The sequence below is a fragment of the Sebastes fasciatus genome, chromosome 12, assembly GCF_043250625.1.
Source record: "Sebastes fasciatus isolate fSebFas1 chromosome 12, fSebFas1.pri, whole genome shotgun sequence".
In the NCBI taxonomy this organism is placed as follows: domain Eukaryota; kingdom Metazoa; phylum Chordata; class Actinopteri; order Perciformes; family Sebastidae; genus Sebastes; species Sebastes fasciatus.
The window spans coordinates 14035271-14052255 of NC_133806.1; the positions used below are offsets into that span (position 1 = coordinate 14035271).

The 16985-nt window shown below is 45.2% G+C and overlaps 2 protein-coding genes across 4 annotated transcripts; both read left to right on the top strand.

The window, feature by feature from the left end:
* The first annotated feature begins 201 nt into the window (after positions 1-201).
* Positions 202-7962, top strand: LOC141778795 (uncharacterized). 2 transcript variants are annotated; one of them, XM_074653254.1, is made up of 13 exons: positions 202-470; positions 2914-3032; positions 3454-3686; positions 4009-4132; positions 4389-4510; positions 4986-5072; positions 5239-5328; positions 5611-5699; positions 6361-6583; positions 6694-6816; positions 6957-7122; positions 7324-7412; positions 7618-7962. In XM_074653254.1, exons 1-13 carry the CDS (start codon positions 381-383, stop codon positions 7713-7715), a joined length of 1653 nt encoding a protein of 550 aa, XP_074509355.1. In that variant the 5' UTR covers positions 202-380; the 3' UTR covers positions 7716-7962. The 2 variants fall into 2 exon arrangements, with proteins under 2 accessions (XP_074509355.1, XP_074509356.1); XM_074653255.1 differs by lacking the exon at positions 2914-3032.
* Positions 7963-8283: 321 nt separating this feature from the next.
* On the top strand, positions 8284-16617 carry pianp (PILR alpha associated neural protein). 2 transcript variants are annotated; one of them, XM_074653262.1, is made up of 6 exons: positions 8284-8507; positions 9023-9079; positions 9277-9668; positions 10058-10136; positions 13957-14103; positions 15057-16617. In XM_074653262.1, the coding sequence occupies exons 2-6, from the start codon at positions 9069-9071 to the stop codon at positions 15076-15078; spliced, it is 651 nt and encodes a 216-aa protein (XP_074509363.1). In that variant the 5' UTR covers positions 8284-8507; positions 9023-9068; the 3' UTR covers positions 15079-16617. The 2 variants fall into 2 exon arrangements, with proteins under 2 accessions (XP_074509363.1, XP_074509364.1); XM_074653263.1 differs by lacking the exon at positions 8284-8507 and adding an exon at positions 8593-8713.
* Positions 16618-16985: the final 368 nt, after the last annotated feature.

Consider the following 16985-nt stretch of genomic DNA (forward strand, 5'->3'; position numbering starts at 1 on the left):
AACAATATAATAAAATCAAATCTATTTATATATATATATATATATATATGCCATTATTGCATTCTTAATCTCATTTACGATTTGGAAGCTCGAAAATTTGAGCTGCTGGAATAAGCACTTGAAGGCAGCACAGTGTCACTGTCCTTATATTTCAATGCAACACTGTCTTTGTCCACGTGGTGTTGCTGTAACAACAGTTATACACGTCTTATGAACAAATCAACATCCGGCGACACGTCTCTCCAACGCACCAGCAAGCTGTCTGATACATCTTTATTTATTTAAACGTTTTCATTAAAAGGCAATGTTGTGTCTTTGATACTTTGTGACAAACTGAGAGTCAGCCAGGCAGTTTAAAGTGTAGTTAACTCGAGCTGCAGATGGGGGAGGTGAGGAAGCTGCAGAAGAAGTTGAGGCAGATAGGAAATCTGGAAATAAAGATCAGTCTCACCCCAGAGGAGAGATTCAAGGTACATACACTCTTCATCTGTTTGTCCCAGTGTTAACTGTGTGTGAGTGACGTTTTGCAAATCCTGAATAGATTTCCCTCATGTGTAACAACATGTTATAACTGCAGACTTTTACTACAGCACAGACACAGATTCAGTCAAAATAAAAAAAACATTATATCCAGCAGCTGCCACAGAACATTAAAGTATTACACTATATATCAGGTTTGGCACATATAAACTCACATGGGTGAATAAAGATGATGCTTTCAAATGGTACTCTGTGAAGTGAGGCATCTTTAAACTAGGAATAGCAGTGTTGATATCATAAAAGAAGAAAAATATGTGATTAACATGAATTAATGATAATGGTGGAATGAATAATTTGACAGATTTCGCCCCAGGAAAGCTTTCACGTTGAGCAGAGAGCATCAGAAACAATAAATATCAGGAGGCTCAGTGTGTTAAAAGGGCACAGACTGTGAATGCTGTAAGTTATGGTCATGCCCTACAACTGTGCTTTTTCTTTACTGCACTGCCTTTACATCCTCTAATTGGAAACAGGGAAATAAATGCACACAGTGGTGTCACACTGTAGATCATTTTACACCCAGGATGCATTTCTGTGAATAAGTTGCATTTCTTTTTTCTCAATTATGGTACTGAATCTTATGTTATATCAAGGAGTCAAAGGTCTTTAGTTGCACAGTTAAGAACAGGAATCCTTCCTCTGGCCCCTTGAAGTCTGTAGATTTAAAAACATCCAGGAGGACAACAGGTTGTGTGAAGTATGCCAGTTAGGAGATGACAACAAAACTGAGGGGAAGTTGTATTAAGCGTGCAATTTAGTAATGGATTAGGCTATTTAGATTGGGAATAATTTATCATTTGAGAGAAGAAGTTATATTTGGCAGAACGATTTATTAAACAGTTTCTCATAACCCGGACACATTATTTTTAAATAAACAGTTCTTTATTGCAAATAATATATATAGTCTGTAGATTTAAAAACATCCAGGAGGACAACAGGTTGTGTGAAGTACGCGAGTTAGGAGAAGTTGAATATGAATCACATTTTCTTTTTTATTGTCCTTATTATGATGAATTGAGAATTTCTATTTTAACTGAAATGTCTGATGATGAATGATGACAAAACGGAGTGGCTATTTAATTTGTCTCTTCTGTATTTTCTAAATAATGGTGTCTTGTAAGCCCGTTTGGCCTGGGTATATTATGTATGCATGACACAATAATAATAATAATAATAATAATAATAATAATAATAAAATCAATCAATTAATCAGAAAATTATTGTAAAACAGAAACAACACAAAATAAACTCCCTTTAAAGCAGTATTACACTGTACAGTATTTACAATAGATTATCTCCTTATACAGACACAGATTTACCATTTTGGGAAAGAGTTCATAGATTTACCACAGAATGTAACTAAGTACATTCACTGACAAGTACTGTCCTTGAGTATTTCCATTTCATGCTACTTTATACCACCATGTTTTAGAGGAAAATATTTTACTTTTTTACTTAACTACATTTATCTGCAGCTTTACTTACTTGAAGTTTTTACATAGAAAAGATATAAGTTTATAAAATATGATGTATTGTTACAGATTTAATTACCCGACAGTGTAGATTATAGTTACTATAATTAGCTCAAACCAGAACCGTCACAAAATTAAAATGCTGCTTACACAGTTATGCATTAATAATAATAATTCAATAATATAATATACACAAACAGGGATTATTCTGCTGCCCAGAGAGTACTTTTTCTATTGATACTTTTACTTATTGTTTCTTTTAATCCAGGACTTTTACTATCAAATTATTATTTTTACATTGAGGTATAGCTACTTTAAGCTACATTTGCTACATTTTTTGGGGGGTTATTATTAGTTTTTTTATGATAAAAATCGCGCAGTAGCAGATATCCTGACTTCTAGTCTCCATTAAGGGTCAAAGATCGGACCCTACATTTCCCACAATGCATCACAATCTTGTCTTCAGACAGACAGATAACCCTGATGAGATCAATATGACATCATCATGGGTTATATTCTCAAAGCTCCACCAGAGCCACAAAAGACATCATATAAGTGACCTATTACTACTACTACTACTATTACTACTACTACTACTACTACTACTACTACTACTACTACTACTACTACTACTACTACTACTACCCTACTACTACCAGACCTGTATGTGTAAAACTGGTGGAGTGTTCCTTTAACGCAGGAAACAGCCACTTTATATCAAATTGACATGCTTGATTCACTCATTCATGCATCTTTCATAACTCACTGCCAGACAGGAGTACAGTTGCCAGTTGCAGTCTAATAAATCAAGACAGGCTGGAGCATGTTGGTTGTGCAGATAAACAACTTGTGGATTTAGTGGCTTGGTTCACAACCAATCTCGTGCCTTCTTCCCTCTCAGATCTCCAGGAAGGCGGAGCTGCGTTCCAGATTGGCTGAGCTTCAGCTGCAGCTTTCTGGCCCGCAGCAAACTCTGGGGATTGTGGGAGACGGAAAAAAGGAGAAGATGAAAAGACAAGTGTAAGGAAGTGAGGGAGAGGTACCAGCGAGAGGGGGCAGATGGAGAGAAGCGTAATTCTTCAAAAGCAACAACATTCACTCTGAAGCCTTTGATCTTTTTTGCATGTCTAACCAAACACACTGGAGGTCAAATACTGTCACGCGTTTAATAAAATGGGAACTTTACACTCTGCATAATGTGTCATGTAAACATCATTCAGGGATGTCATCCTCCCTATTAAAGCCCCTCAGGGCATCGTGCACATCGTTGAAATCGGCATGTGTGGATATTAACGTCAAATTGAATGAAACACTCTTTCTAGGAGTCGCAGCTCATTAAAAAGTGCTGTTTTTTGGTTTATGTGAGATCCTCTACAGGTATGCTCCCTGTCTATGCATCTTGATTATTCATTCAGCTCTCGGTTTTTCTGCTCTGGCACAGGGAGGATGCCCCTGAGGCCCTTCCATCACAAATGCCTCCAGCCTCCAAGATCCTTAAGGGAGAAGAGAAGTCCAAAGCTCAAGCAACGCCAGCACCGGCTGCCAGGCAGAGGGAAACAGGAGGGGGAGCAGAGATAGGCAGACAGCGGGAGAGGACGGAGCCGGCCAAGGTGTCAGATCACTGCCGATGCGTGTCAGGGGACATTGACACAGAGCAGCAACTGCGACAGGAAGGTGGGATTAATTAAGAAAATTATTATTACAGTTTATGGCAGGCGGTTAAAAGCACAATGCACTTGTCATTAACATCTGAAATCAGAATATACATGTGTGCCTCGAGGAGTCCTAACGAGCTCATGTGGCTGCCAGAATTAAAAAACCAACAGGCTGCATTTGCCTCCCTGAAGACGGGACCCACGTTTTTTCATCCTCAGAGTTAAATTAGCCCCACGCTTTCGTAGTGGTAGACTAATCCATATTGAAGAACTGTGTAGATTAACAAGCCGGGGTGCTGATGAGTCAACAGTGCTAATTGGACAAATCATTTCCTTTACAGAAGCAGAATTTGCGTCCCTCAAAGCATCTTGGGAGAAGGCAAAGTTTCGCTTGAGGCTCCTTGAGGGTCACAATGACATCGTCACCTGTGTGGTTGCTGTTGACAACCTGGTGGTTTCTGGAAGGTAAAGCATCCAATTTGCATAATGGATGTGCAAAGTGAACATTTCACCTAATTTATTGCTTAATATATGCCCCCGCTCCCTCCCCTTCGCTGTCTGACATATTTGTTTTTCTTCCCCTGCCCCGATGGCTCGGCGCAAATCCCTCGCGATTTATGTTCAGCAGCTTTTAACTTTGCTTGTTTTCACCTTCTCTCTTCTCTCACTTTAAACTGCCTCTCTACCTTCCTGCATCCTCTCTTCCTCCTCCTCCTCCTAGCCGAGATACGACGGTGAAGGTGTGGCACGTTCCCACGGCAACGGAGCACAAGAACCTGGGGGGTCACACTGGCGGGGTCACCTGTCTGTCTGCGCCTCCCCCCGAGTACTGCAAGAGGCTGGGTGAGGACACACACACACACACACACACACACACACACACACCCATCCTACAGCTGAGTAATGCCCGTGTCCTGCGGTCTGGTAATTATAGGAGCAGTTCATCAGATCAACCCCAGCGAGAGATAACCTCAGTAGACGCTTTAGAGAGTTCACTGTCTGTCTGAAGCAGGCAGCCTTCCATCACTTGAACTCCAGCAGCCTCCCCGACTCTCCTCCTACACTCCCTCCCCACCTGCTTCCCTCAACTTAAAATACCGAGTCGAGGAGTGCAGCGCATAGACGATGCAGCTCAGTCGAACTCACCCTGCTCATAGACTAATTATTTCTTTTTTTAAATCATCTCTCTTTGCCTCTTTCTTGCAACCTGTCCTCCTTTTGTGCATCATCACTTATTTGCATCTCCCTCTCATCTTTTCCTCCTCCTCCTCCTCCTTGCCCCCTCCCGCTCTTCTGTCTGTGTTTGCCCTCTTGCCAGCCCGGTCCCTGTCTTTGTCCGACAAGGAGAGGTTTATTTTGAGTGGCTCGGCAGACTGCTACGTGAAGATCTGGGCCCTGAGCATTGGTACGCATAACCACACAAACACAGATATACGTATATATATTGTATATATTAAGGTAGACAGAGCCTCGGGGCTCTGTCTGGGAAACGTGTGTTTGCAACATAATCAATGTATGCCTGTGTGACTGGTGGTCTGTCAATTAAATTAGTATTTTCCTGTTACCTCCAGGGCAGTGTGTTAAGTCTATCTACACATTCAACGCCGTGACTGCACTCTGCTTTGTGCCAGAGGACGACGGCTACATTATCACCGGATCAGGTGTGTTATTGTGTGGGAAAACTAAGAGCCAGTGACACAGCGAAACAGAATAATTGGAGTTGTGGCTTCACGTCGTATTTGTATCTTATATCGACTTCTGTGCATGTGGGCATCATCTGCCAGCAAGTTAGTTGAGTGTAACGCAGGGCTATTGGGCTGAATCAAGAGAGATAGAGGCGCACAGATTAGGCAGTCAGGCTCAGGTGGGTCGACCGTGACCAACAATAATGACTGCCAGCCGCCTGTCGGCACATGTTAACCTCACACTCTGTCACCCCGCAGACGGGGGGAAGGTTCAAGCCTGGAGCTGGCACACTTTCGACAACTGCCAGTCAATCAACGCTCACCAGGAAGCAGTCACCTCCATCCAGGTGGGTGGGTCACTCACCTACGTGCCGTGATGTGCTGTCCACACGGACGATGCTGTTTTCATGTTCAGCCTATTTTTAAAACAAAAAAAAAACACACCAATGTTTCTCTCTCTCTGGAAGGAGCTGTCTAAAGTAGTTTTAGAACTCTTGATTACTAATTTGTGAAAAAGCCCCATCTCAGGAAATCAAACGGCTGTATTTCTACACTCTTATCCTCACGCAAGCTTTCCTTGTTTATCGCCTTCAAATGGAAATCAAAGATATTTGTTGAGATGTAAGCCGTGGAGCTCGGCCAATTTTAGAAAGCGTACTGTACATATTCTGAGCAAAAAGGCTTTTTTTATGAATATTGAAATCCGGAGCAGCATATGCACATTTTTTTTTTTTCAATTTGCAATCATCAGAATATGCCGAAAGCATTAAAGCGTAGCACATCATTGTCATCCTCTTTGTTGTTTATCATGCAATGAGCACAATCCATTTATAACCAACAGCGGCTCAGAAACGTACATGTTGAAACTGTTCACACACTTCCATTTACACAAACATACATATGCTCTCCCTTTTTCTGTGTATCTATCTCTCTCTCTCACACGCACACATGCACACACAGACCTATCACCATGACAACCATGTATCTCCTGTGTGCCCCCCTCCGCAGTCTCAGGGTCCGCTGGTGTTCAGCGGCTCGGCCGAGGGGGGGGTGTCTGTGTGGGAGAACCGGTGTTCGGATCGAGACCCCCTGAGGCTGCTGCACCACTGGGGCGAACAGGTGACGGGCTGCGGAGGGGGGCCCGGCGGGCGTCTGACCCTCAGCCCGCGAGGAGACAGAGTGTTCCTGGCTTACGGTCGAGCCTGGCTCAAGATCCTGCACTGGAGGAGCGGTGAGCTCCGGAGTGGGAAGGGCAGAGGGTGTGTGGATGATTGAAAAAGGAAGGTAGATGAAGGAACATTTGCATAATCTTTCCACCCAACATCTGTCCAATTATCACAGGCACCATGTCCAGGCTGACCAATCACAACAGCATCACCGGGGTAACAGATTGTGTTCACCAGACAGGGGGCCTCCTAATTGGCTCCTGCTATGATCTGGCGAATGGAGAGAGCTCGCTAAATCGTGAGTCGCAGAGTAAACCATGTGCAGCCAGAAGTAACTCGCTCTAATCCGAGAGAGTGAAAGCACAATAAGGACTTAAGACAAAATCGAAAGCACTTTGTTTTCCTCCGTTGACCTCCGTCTCCCTCTCCTCCCTCTAGTGTTCTCCCTGCCTCAGTGTCGGTACCTGGCCTCTCTGACCTGGCCCGACGCTCCCAGAATCCTCTGCTTTGCCGCGTGGACCACAGGGAGCGGAGACCACCGGTGGGTCACCGGCGGTCACGACCTCATCGTATGGGAGCAGCTCCCCAGCTCTGGGAAGCAGAGGTGGGCGCAGTACACGCCAACACCACTCAGTTAAACAGTCTTAAGTTATATTTCTTATTTGCATATTTCTTCCAAGGTCAACTGCACTGCTAATTCTGAAGCTATACTGGGATTTATAAGGTGCTAATGAATATAACTGTTTTTGACACACACCTCTATTGATATTGGGTGTTTAATTAATTGCGGATGTGAATGTTGAAGGGGTGATGTCACCGTGAAGAGAGACACTTGGCTGGAGTCCTGTTCGCTGGAATCAGAGGGGGACACAGAGGATGACGAGGAGACTGATGGTACACACACACACACACACACACACACACACACACACACACACACACACACACACACACACACACCAATTTCACACATTCTCATGTCTTCATTTACCGACTGGCGCGCTTAATGAGTAACCGTGGAATCGCAGACTTCACTATCATGTTAATTTTAGATGATGCATGTCGTGACGAATCCTCATGACCTCCTTGTCAAATTTAGATTACGAGGATGATGATGACAATGAAGGAGAAGACAGACGGTGTGACGGCGCGGAGGATGGAGGGTCCGGCTCATGGTTACGCTGCGTTCTCCAGTGAGTGCTGGTTTCTCATGCCGAGGACACCACGGCCTGCAGCCATGAAGAGGAAATGGGGAGGGAGGGAGCGTGGCGACAGCGAAGGAGGGTGCAGGGGAATGAAGTGTGACAGACTGTCAGTGTTGGGGGTGGGGGGGGGGGCGTATGGATGGAGATAGTGAGTGTGTGAGTGATAGGCAGATTGTTTTCTATGTAAATATTATTTCCATATACAATAAAGCTGTCACTCTGTGACTCTCACCTCCAAATTTGCATCTCTTGTTGTCTCTTTTTTCATTTATCTGACCCTGCTTCTTCTTCAAACACCAGTTCATCGCCCTCCTCTGCCAGCTCAACCTGTGTAAATGAAATTTTATTCTATCTTTATTCCCCCTGTTCCTTCCTCCTCCTCCTCCTCTTGCTCTTTGCTGTCTGTATTTCTGTCTCTCTGGGGTGTCCTTGTCTGTTTTTGTAAACATAATTGAGGAGTTTTTTTTAACCTCCTGCCTCTAAAATGAGCTTACCAGTGTCGTCCTCAGTATCATTTCTGTTTGCCTCGTCAAATTCATTTATTTTCCTCTGCGTCCATTTAATTGAACCGGTTAAAAAAACAAAAACCATAATTAGCATTTAAATCTCTTTCCTACAGTCTCTTGCCCTCCCTCCATCGCTCTCTCTCCCCTCTCTTACTCTAGCAGACTCTACATGTCTCAGTCGCTAAGGCAACCGATGCTTTTTTTTCCCTCACTTGCTCTCTGTATCTCCCCCCTTTCTCTCTGTCTCCCTCTCTCATTCCCTCTCTCCACTGCCAGAGGTAGGCATGATAACTGATATGTGTCGGAGTGTGTGTGTGTGTTTGTGTCCGTCTCCCGGTGTGCTCGTGTGTCTCTAAGTGACATTTCTGTGGCATTTAGGCAGCAGTTGCGTGGATGGGAAGTTGCCTCTCTTCGCTCAAAGTGCCATATAGAGTATTGGCTCCATGCATGACGCTTGTAATGATGATTAATGTGCTGTGCTCAGGTGTGTGTTCATTGTAAATGTGAGTGAGTGAGAGAGAGACAGACAATGATTATGTACTTCTGGGTGTTTTTAGATGCAGATGTGGATTCTGTCTAAACATGTGGCGCATAATTGAGCGTTAAATTTAAACGCCCAGGGGAGTCTGTATGGTTTTTAAAGATGACAGAGTGGGCTTTCTGCCAATATTCCTGCTGGTGTCTATGTTTATATGATTTATATCTGGCAACATAAAAGAAGAAAAAAAAGCTGGACCCTCCCCCTTCTCTCCCTCTCTCTATCTCTCTCTTGCCCCTCTGTCCTATCTTACAGAGAGAGATGATCGGAGGAGCGGAGTCTCAGTGAACACAGCGAAGCGATGGAGAGATGGTAAGATGGATAGTAACTGAGTTGAAGGAGGGATGTATGGGGTGCAGATGCATAAAATGTCATTCTGAGCGATGGCGAGCTTGAGAATCAATTTCTGAGCTGATGAGGTCGTGCAGGACGCCTGTGGACAATACATTTTCTCAGATAACTTCTGTGTCACTCCACCACCTCTCATCCTCTCTCCACTTCTCTTCCAGCTCCATCTCTCCTGTCGCACGACTGACTGCCCTCCGCTGCCTCGTCTCCCTCCTCTTGGTGACACAGCCCTCCACCTGTAACCGTGACGACAGCGAAGCAGAGGAGCAGGTAGACGCCCTGTCGGTCCAGCTGTCCGTCACAGCCCAGGTCACACCCACCCCTCTGTGGGCGGTGGTCTGGGGTCCCACGCAGCCTCTGGAGGATGAGACCTACCACTTCCTTTCCAGCCAGGAAACTGACCCCCTGCACCAGCACGGGAACCAGCTGGAGGCCAGCACCGCCAAGTCAGACTGGCCTGCGAGCATGCCGCCCCGGGAGAAGGCACCGCTGGAGTCTAAGGAGGGAGTGGAGGGTGGAGGGACGGAGGCGGAGGAGACGGAGCCTACGGAAGGTGGGCATCAGGAGATGCACATGAAGGATTTCTAAATAAAGATGGCCATGAGCTGCAGTCCATGTGAACACACACATACTGCAAGTCCTCCAGGGAATTAGCTGTCACCAGGGTGAAGGCTGCTGTGTGCAGCCGGCTGTGTCTGTGGCGGGGAATGCCTAATAAAGTTCTCATCACTCACAGGGAGGAATTGGCCGCTGTCAAAAATGCAAGATACACGACGTCATCGGATTGGTGTTATAGTTGGAGGCCAGCCTCTCGCACATCCAATTTCATGTTTCAGCTGGCTTCATTGATCTCGTCTTTTGTTCTGGATACAATTATACATGGTCATGGTCATGGTCTGAGATTGGTAATTGCAGGAGTATGTGTGATTGTGTGTGTTACAGTGGACCCTCAGTTCTACGTCACCGTGACCATCTCTGCGCTGCTCATCCTGACGGCAGTCGTCATTACAGCCAAACTCTGGTAGGAACCTAAACTCTCTCCTCCAAAATATTCTGTCTGTGTGGACAAAGAAATATGAAGTGGGTGTTGCTGAATAAGAGTGAATGATCAGCAAACTTTCCCTGTTTGAGCTGAACACCTGTCCCAACAGCAGGAGGGCAGTACTGGTTCTCCTGATTCAAAGGGTTTTTAATGGTAAAAGTTGTGGATTAGACAATTTCTCATTTTTTGGAACACACACAGCGAGGTGCAGACCAGCGTGAGCTTCAACACGGTTGTGTCGAGAAGGTGTAAACCACAAATCGCAAAAAATCGCAAAAACTCTTGCAAGACTCGCTGCCCTATCCTAAACGTAACTATTCAAGGTCAATGCCTAACCTTAACCGTCTCACAAGAGTTTCCCAAGTTGTGGTTTACCATCTAGACACAACCCTTCAACACAAAAATGCCTCCCTTAATATGACGGCATTTTGGATTTCTAAATTGGGTTCTTTAAGTCTGAGAGTTTGAGGTTAAAGGTCGTGTTGGTAATGCTGAGAAACAAATGATCCAACCAGAAAACCGAGCCCAATGTTGCCAACTCCAAAAGTCCCTAAATCTAGAGAGAAAGTCTCCAAATTGGCAACATTGACCGTCCATCCCTTTAGTCCTCCCTCCAAAATTATCATAATAAACGTAAATAACGAACATGGCTATTGTTAGCACTCGCAGCTGTCAGGCTAGCAGCTTGTGGAAGACTCTGGTGACGCACTATGAGTGCACGGGCAAAGCGCGCAGGCAGGCAGGTAGCTAAATTACGAATCCTGCTATAGCAAAGGCACGACCCGTCCTACTCTGCCTCTGATTGGCCAGTACTCGTTGCCTTCGTTGGTTGGATTGGTTAGGTTTAGACATTAAGAGTGAGATTGTTTAGGGTTAGGGTAAGAATATCATAGTAAGCCGTTCAGAGACAGATAAGGGGGACCATGCCTTCGCTATAGTAGGCCTTTTTTCTTCTTTTTTTGTCAGAGCATTTGATTTATTTATTGCTGTCGGGATGTAATGAGAATTTCAACAAATATAACAAAAATGAATTTGAACATTACCAACCCTACCTTTAAACGTGAGGCTTTGTCTGAAAGAATTTTGTAGACCTACTGGATTACCGTTGCTCTGGGGGTCGGGACCCCCATAGAGGGTCATGAGATGATTAACAAAATAGGGAAGCACAAAAAACATATTTCTGCTACGCAAAATTGTGATTATTTGTTCACACTTTAGTCTAATCTTTGCTTTTTATCTTGCTAATTGCTGGATAATTGCACTTCTTTGGTACTAAAACAATCCAAGAGGGACTGATCAACCTTTTGTTAACTTGGTTATAGCCTGTAGACAACTCCAAACACTGAAGAGGAGTCACAGGTAGACATAGCTTAGTTTTAAGTGGTAAAATATGTTGGGAACAACTGAGTTAGAGGTGAAATAGGGCTGTGCTTAAGTGCTAAGAGATTGGACTGTGATTTGAAAAATGGGGCTGAAAATTTGCCCCTTTTCTTCCCATCGATGGGTCAAGATGAAAATGTATGGATTGTGCCAGATGTGTAGGGGCTTATGAAGAGGCCAGATGTGTGTGTTATAGCAAAGATGAGACCTTAACAGTTGCAGATGTGTTTACGAGTGCATGTTGGTCATTATTACGTTATGTGTGTACGTATCCCTCCCTAAAGTGAGAGCTGAGTAATTGCGCACTAATGACTTTATTAACAACACTTGTGTTCCAGAAAGTCACAGTTGGCACAGATGTGTCATTTAGTGCCATTAGAGTTGCAATGATTAAACATTCACTATAGCCATTGGGGTGGAAGTGGGTGCGAAAACAGATCTGTTGCCTTACGGGCTTGAGCAATAACACGGCTTCACTGGTGTCAAAGTGCTTTAACAGCCCACCAGCCATCAAACCTCTCGGAGCATGTTATCACAAGGCTGTGGCTCTGCGTATGTTACGTTTTTCAGGCCTGGAAGGAAGTTGCTCGCTGCACACATATGGCCATTATCTGTAAATGGGGAGTCATCTATGTGATGCAGTGGAGCACTTCCACGCTTTACTGATCAAACCAATAACACCTAGTTTATTTGGCCACTGGGACTCCTCTCTCCTCCTCTTCCCGTATCTCACACTTTTTTTTGCGTGTCTATCTCCTCTCTTTCCGAACCCATTTCTACTTTTACTTACTGTAATTCTCTTATCTGCTCATCTTACCCACATTTCATAATGTTTTCATTTCATTGCCTGAATCTGTCCTATAATTTGTTCTCTTTCACATCTTTTTTCATGCTCTCTCTTAATCTCAGTTTTGCTCCCACACTCCCACATTATCTCCCCTCCCTCCCTCCGCCCACTTGAGCCTCCTTTCCCTTTTTTTTCTGTCTCTGAATACCTGTGTTCCCCCTCCTTCTCTGAAGTTCTTCGCTTACTTCCAGTTATCATCATCGCCTTGCTCTAACGCTGCCTGTCTTTGCACAGCTGGTACTCCTCTTATCTCCCTCACCAGTCTCTTATCTCTCCCAGCACCGCCAGTCCGACTGCTGATCCACAGATAATCCTGCAGCTTGCCGTGAGCTGATACACGATAAACCCTCTTTTCTCTCTGTTCCTGAGACTGGCCTTCGCTGTTGTTTCGATAACTTACTCCACCGGCCCCCGCCATGGGAGGAAACACCACGCTGCTGGTGGATCCAAAGTGGCCTTATAAAAGTGAGATTCAAGGCTGGCGACATGGCAGCAGCTCCCCCTCTATAGACTGGCTCGTGCTTCGGTGTCATAAATGTGTAAATAACGCCATGTGTTAGATGGAGAGAGTGCCGCGGCATGAACGGGAGGAGGGTGCAGATGGACTGAAATCATAGCCTATAGTGGAAATTGGCCACCGTCCAGTTCGTTATAGAAGAGCAGCATATGTGCTCAGTGATTTTCCCAGGCCTAAAATCGTCAGTGTGGCTAATGTTATCAAGCATGACGATGTTTGTGTGTATATGTGTGTGTGTGCATATGGTCAGAGAGAGGAGTCAGCCAGCAGAGGACAGGTGTTACTGAGGGTGCAGGATGGCTTTATGGCTGCAAGAACAGCTTTGTTGTGCGTCTTAAGAGCTTGAACCTTTGACTCTCGACTGTGTCTTCACCCTCCTTACTGGCTCGCCACCTTTGTGATGCGTCACCCCTCTGTCCATTTCATCGCCTTGTTGCATCCTTCCGACTCCCTCCCTTCCTCCCCCGTCCCACTGTGCCTGTCTCCTTCCCCCCATTTCTCGCTCTGCCTCCCTCTCCCCTCTGACAGCGTTTTAATGAGTCCGATGAGTGCACTAATTCTCTCTCACAGTGGCAGTGTAATGTGTTCGCTGATGCTAAATGGCTCGGCTGTTCTTGATGCTCTCTGACTTTGTTTCTCCGTCTCTCTCACCTTCTGTCTTTTCTCTTTATTCTACTGTTTTTTCCTTATCTGTGTCACCGTCTATTTCCCTTGATTTCACCCTTCTCTATCATTTCCTGCTCTCTGTCTCTCCCTTTCTAACCTTCTTTTACTCTTATCTGTCTCTCTCAACTTTCGTTGAGTCCTTTCATCTCTGTTTCTATTCCTGTCCCTCTTGGTCTCTTTTATCCTTAATTCCCATCTTTTTTCTTTTCCCATCCCTGTCTGCTTCTTTCTTTTTCCTCGTCTGTCTCCTCCCACCACCAATCCCCTTTCTCTCCCCTCTTCTTCCCCCTCTTCTCCTTTTCCACGTATCTCCCCCAATTTCTTGCCTCCTTCCATCCCCTCTCCTCTCTCTCTCTCCATCTATCTGTCTCACTATCCTTCTCTCCCAGTTACGACCGCAGCTGTTCTCAGCATCCACCCCCGCTTTCCCGTGGCGTGGCACCCCCACTCTCCCTCGCGCTCCCTCGTTCCCTCGCTTCGGAGGACAGCCGGCAGACGCTGCACAGCACCTCCTCCTCCTTCACCGACAGGGAGAGGTAATGACTCGCCTCACCAGCTCTGCACAGTCTATGAGTCTGATGTGCATGTGAGTGTCTGTGCACCTCTGGATCCAAGTTTGCGTCTTTATGTGTGTGAAGCCGCATTAAAGAGGACCTATTGTGCTTATTTTCAGGTTCATGTATTTTTGGTTTCTACTTGAACATCAGCTGGCCCACTGTTGTGATTGGTCAACCGAACCAAACTCTTCAGACTCTGCTCCAGCTCCGCTCTAACTAGCTTTGTTTGAGGGTGTGCCAAACTAGCCCCTAGGCAGGTATTATGCAAATGTGTTACTTGATGACATCACCAAGTTACTGAAGAAAAGGCGGGATTTCAAACAAGGCTTTTCAGGCAGTTTTGGAGCAGTGTTTCTGTGAGGGAGAGTGGACTTTGGGCTTTCTAACTTTGCAGACCTTTGCACAAAAAAACTATAACGCACTAAAGGAAAGGAAAAAAGCACAAAAGCACAATAGGTCCTCTTTAAGGATGTATATGGAGTATTAATGGACCCTCTCTGAGGAGCATTCAGGCCTGGAGTGTTAGTGCTGCTGTAAGATGTATCAGTGTTTTAAACTCCCTCTCCAGATGAGTCATAGTGGGCCCAGCCGCCGTCCATGAAATGATGCTTTTATTTGAGGGTATTCAAAGTTAATCTCAATCAGGATAATTATAGTGCTATACTCCAGTGCTCCATCTCACTTCCTCCCCCCCCATCAGCTTTTCCTCCTCTTCCTCCTTCTCTTCCGTCTCTTCTCCCCGCCGCCCCTCTCGGTTCCCTGTGATGCAGCTTTCCGTTTGCGTGTACACCACTTTTCCAGCTTCAGGCCTCCCTGCTCCACTTCTCCTCTCCTCTTCTGCTGTCTTTCCTCCCATCATCAGAGCTCCTAAAGCTTCCCATAACCCCCCCGCTCCTCTTCTCACTCTTCTTCTCTGTCTCTTGCTGTGTCAGGATCCCAGTTGTGAACCTCTGAGGTGACTGTTTTTCCGTATGGTAAACATTTCTACGGGGCCTGAGGAGGAACATCAACACGACCAGAGGGTGCGCCGGCAGCGCCGTTTTATTTTCTCTGAAAACTGTGAAATTAATCCAGGGGTCCCAGGTATCCAGCCATCACAAAACTCCCTGGCTTCCCTGAGGTCTCAAAACCCCAAACACATCTCCCTGCTGTTCCCTCTTTCCTTCCTTCCTTCCTCTGTGCTTGGTATAAATTTCTTTCATGTGGCTCATGCGTCACTGTAACCTGCTCCGTTTTCCATCCCCTGTATGGCCCCGAGCTCTGCCAAGCCAGCCAACCAACCGCTCTGCGCTTCGACCCGCCATGACTAATTCACAAACAAGCAGTTTAACAGACCTGCAACATCCCATTACCCCTGAAATTCCCTACCTGGGCTTCCACAGCTGTTCCCTGTGATTCAGCTGCACATGTGAAGCTGTTCAGTATTCATTCTAACCCAGCAGACTGTCCTTTCATGAAATGACACTCAAATTCAGTTCACTTCAGCAGGCTCGTATCTGGTTCGCAAACGGTTAAAAAGCCATTCTCAGCATCTCCAAACACTGAACGGGGTATTTCACAAAGCTGTTTGGCACGGCTGTAGCCAACAGGCAATGTGTTTAACATGTCACGCTCCAAAAACTGCTGTTTATTCCCCGCTTTGGGCGCCTGAAATGCAAATAGTGTGGCTTTTTTCCTCGGCAGTGTGTAGAGGAGTCTGTTTTGTTTCAGTTTTTTTCCTCATGATTTGTTTTCTTAATTATCTGGCTGACGTTCACCTCTTTGTCGAGCCTTTGTGAGCACCCTCTGTTCCTGCTGGACTGTGTTAGAGAAGCGCTAAGCATAGAACACTTCCAGTGGTGGAGATAAAATATTCAGAGCGGGAATGGATAGAAGAGGCATTACTGTTGAAAATCAATGATTCCCAAAGGTTTTGGATGGTGCACAACAAAGACAGATTTATGTCGTCACGGAAATGAGCATCTGTGAACTGTACGCCCGATCAAAGGACTGACGTTACCGCGACAAGGATTTTTTTTCCACCTGACAGCCAAGCATCTCGATCTGGAAAACAAAACCACCATAATTTCCCTTCATATCACTTTTCAAGTCACTGTATATCAAACTGTCTTGGGTGCACCACAGGAAAGTACATCAAGGAGCACCATTTCTGTCTCTCCAATGAATCTGCATGTATACAGTAAGAGAACCTGTGAGAGTAGCTTCAAATCTATTATTTATAAATGTATATTTTATCTATCAGTGAGTGATGTCTTATAGAACCTTTCAAAACCAAATGTCAGTTTGTGTTTGGCGACTTTTCTAAGCAGCTTCCAGACATGAACCCCCCCACTTACACACATTTCCACTACAGACATAGTGCCGGTGGCATCATGCGTGGTTCGTGCAAACCTCCAGATATCCAGTCTTGTGATTTTTAGTAGCATTCCTGTAGAAAAATGTGGTCTTTCTGTACCATGGAAGTTCAATAAAGACTCAACACTGGCGTTTTAGCTTTGCGTCTATCTGTTTTTTTTTCTCTGTGCATGTTGAATGAATTCCCTCTGGGAGCTGTGTGATCTGTGATGCTTTATGGGAAGGACAAAGCTTACACTGTGCATTTTAATAGCTTACCGCTGTATCCTAATCTTTTTCTCCCTGAAGTGAACATTTAGTCCACCGGCTTGCATTGATTTTCAACCAAGGGCTTGGCATTAAAAAGTCCTGCATGTGCCAATCATGTTTTTACCAGTGAGAAGCAGCTGAAAAGAGGGCGAAGAATAAAGGCAGCTGCTTGCGTCTGAAGCTTTTCCTTATCTCCTCACCTCATATGGATTCCTCTCGCTTCAGAAAGATTAACAGGATGCTAAGCAAGAATTCCC

Coding starts and splice junctions, on each gene's coding strand:
- pianp (XM_074653262.1), top strand. Junction 10,137..13,956: donor GTCATTACAGCCAAACTCTG/GTAGGAACCTAA, acceptor CTTCTCTCCCAG/TTACGACCGCAGCTGTTCTC. Junction 14,104..15,056: donor TCCTTCACCGACAGGGAGAG/GTAATGACTCGC, acceptor TTGCTGTGTCAG/GATCCCAGTTGTGAACCTCT.
- LOC141778795 (XM_074653254.1), top strand. CDS start 381: ATGGGGGAGGTGAGGAAGCTGCAGAAGAAGTTGAGGCAGATAGGAAAT. Junction 471..2,913: donor CCCCAGAGGAGAGATTCAAG/GTACATACACTC, acceptor CTTCCCTCTCAG/ATCTCCAGGAAGGCGGAGCT. Junction 5,329..5,610: donor CTACATTATCACCGGATCAG/GTGTGTTATTGT, acceptor GTCACCCCGCAG/ACGGGGGGAAGGTTCAAGCC.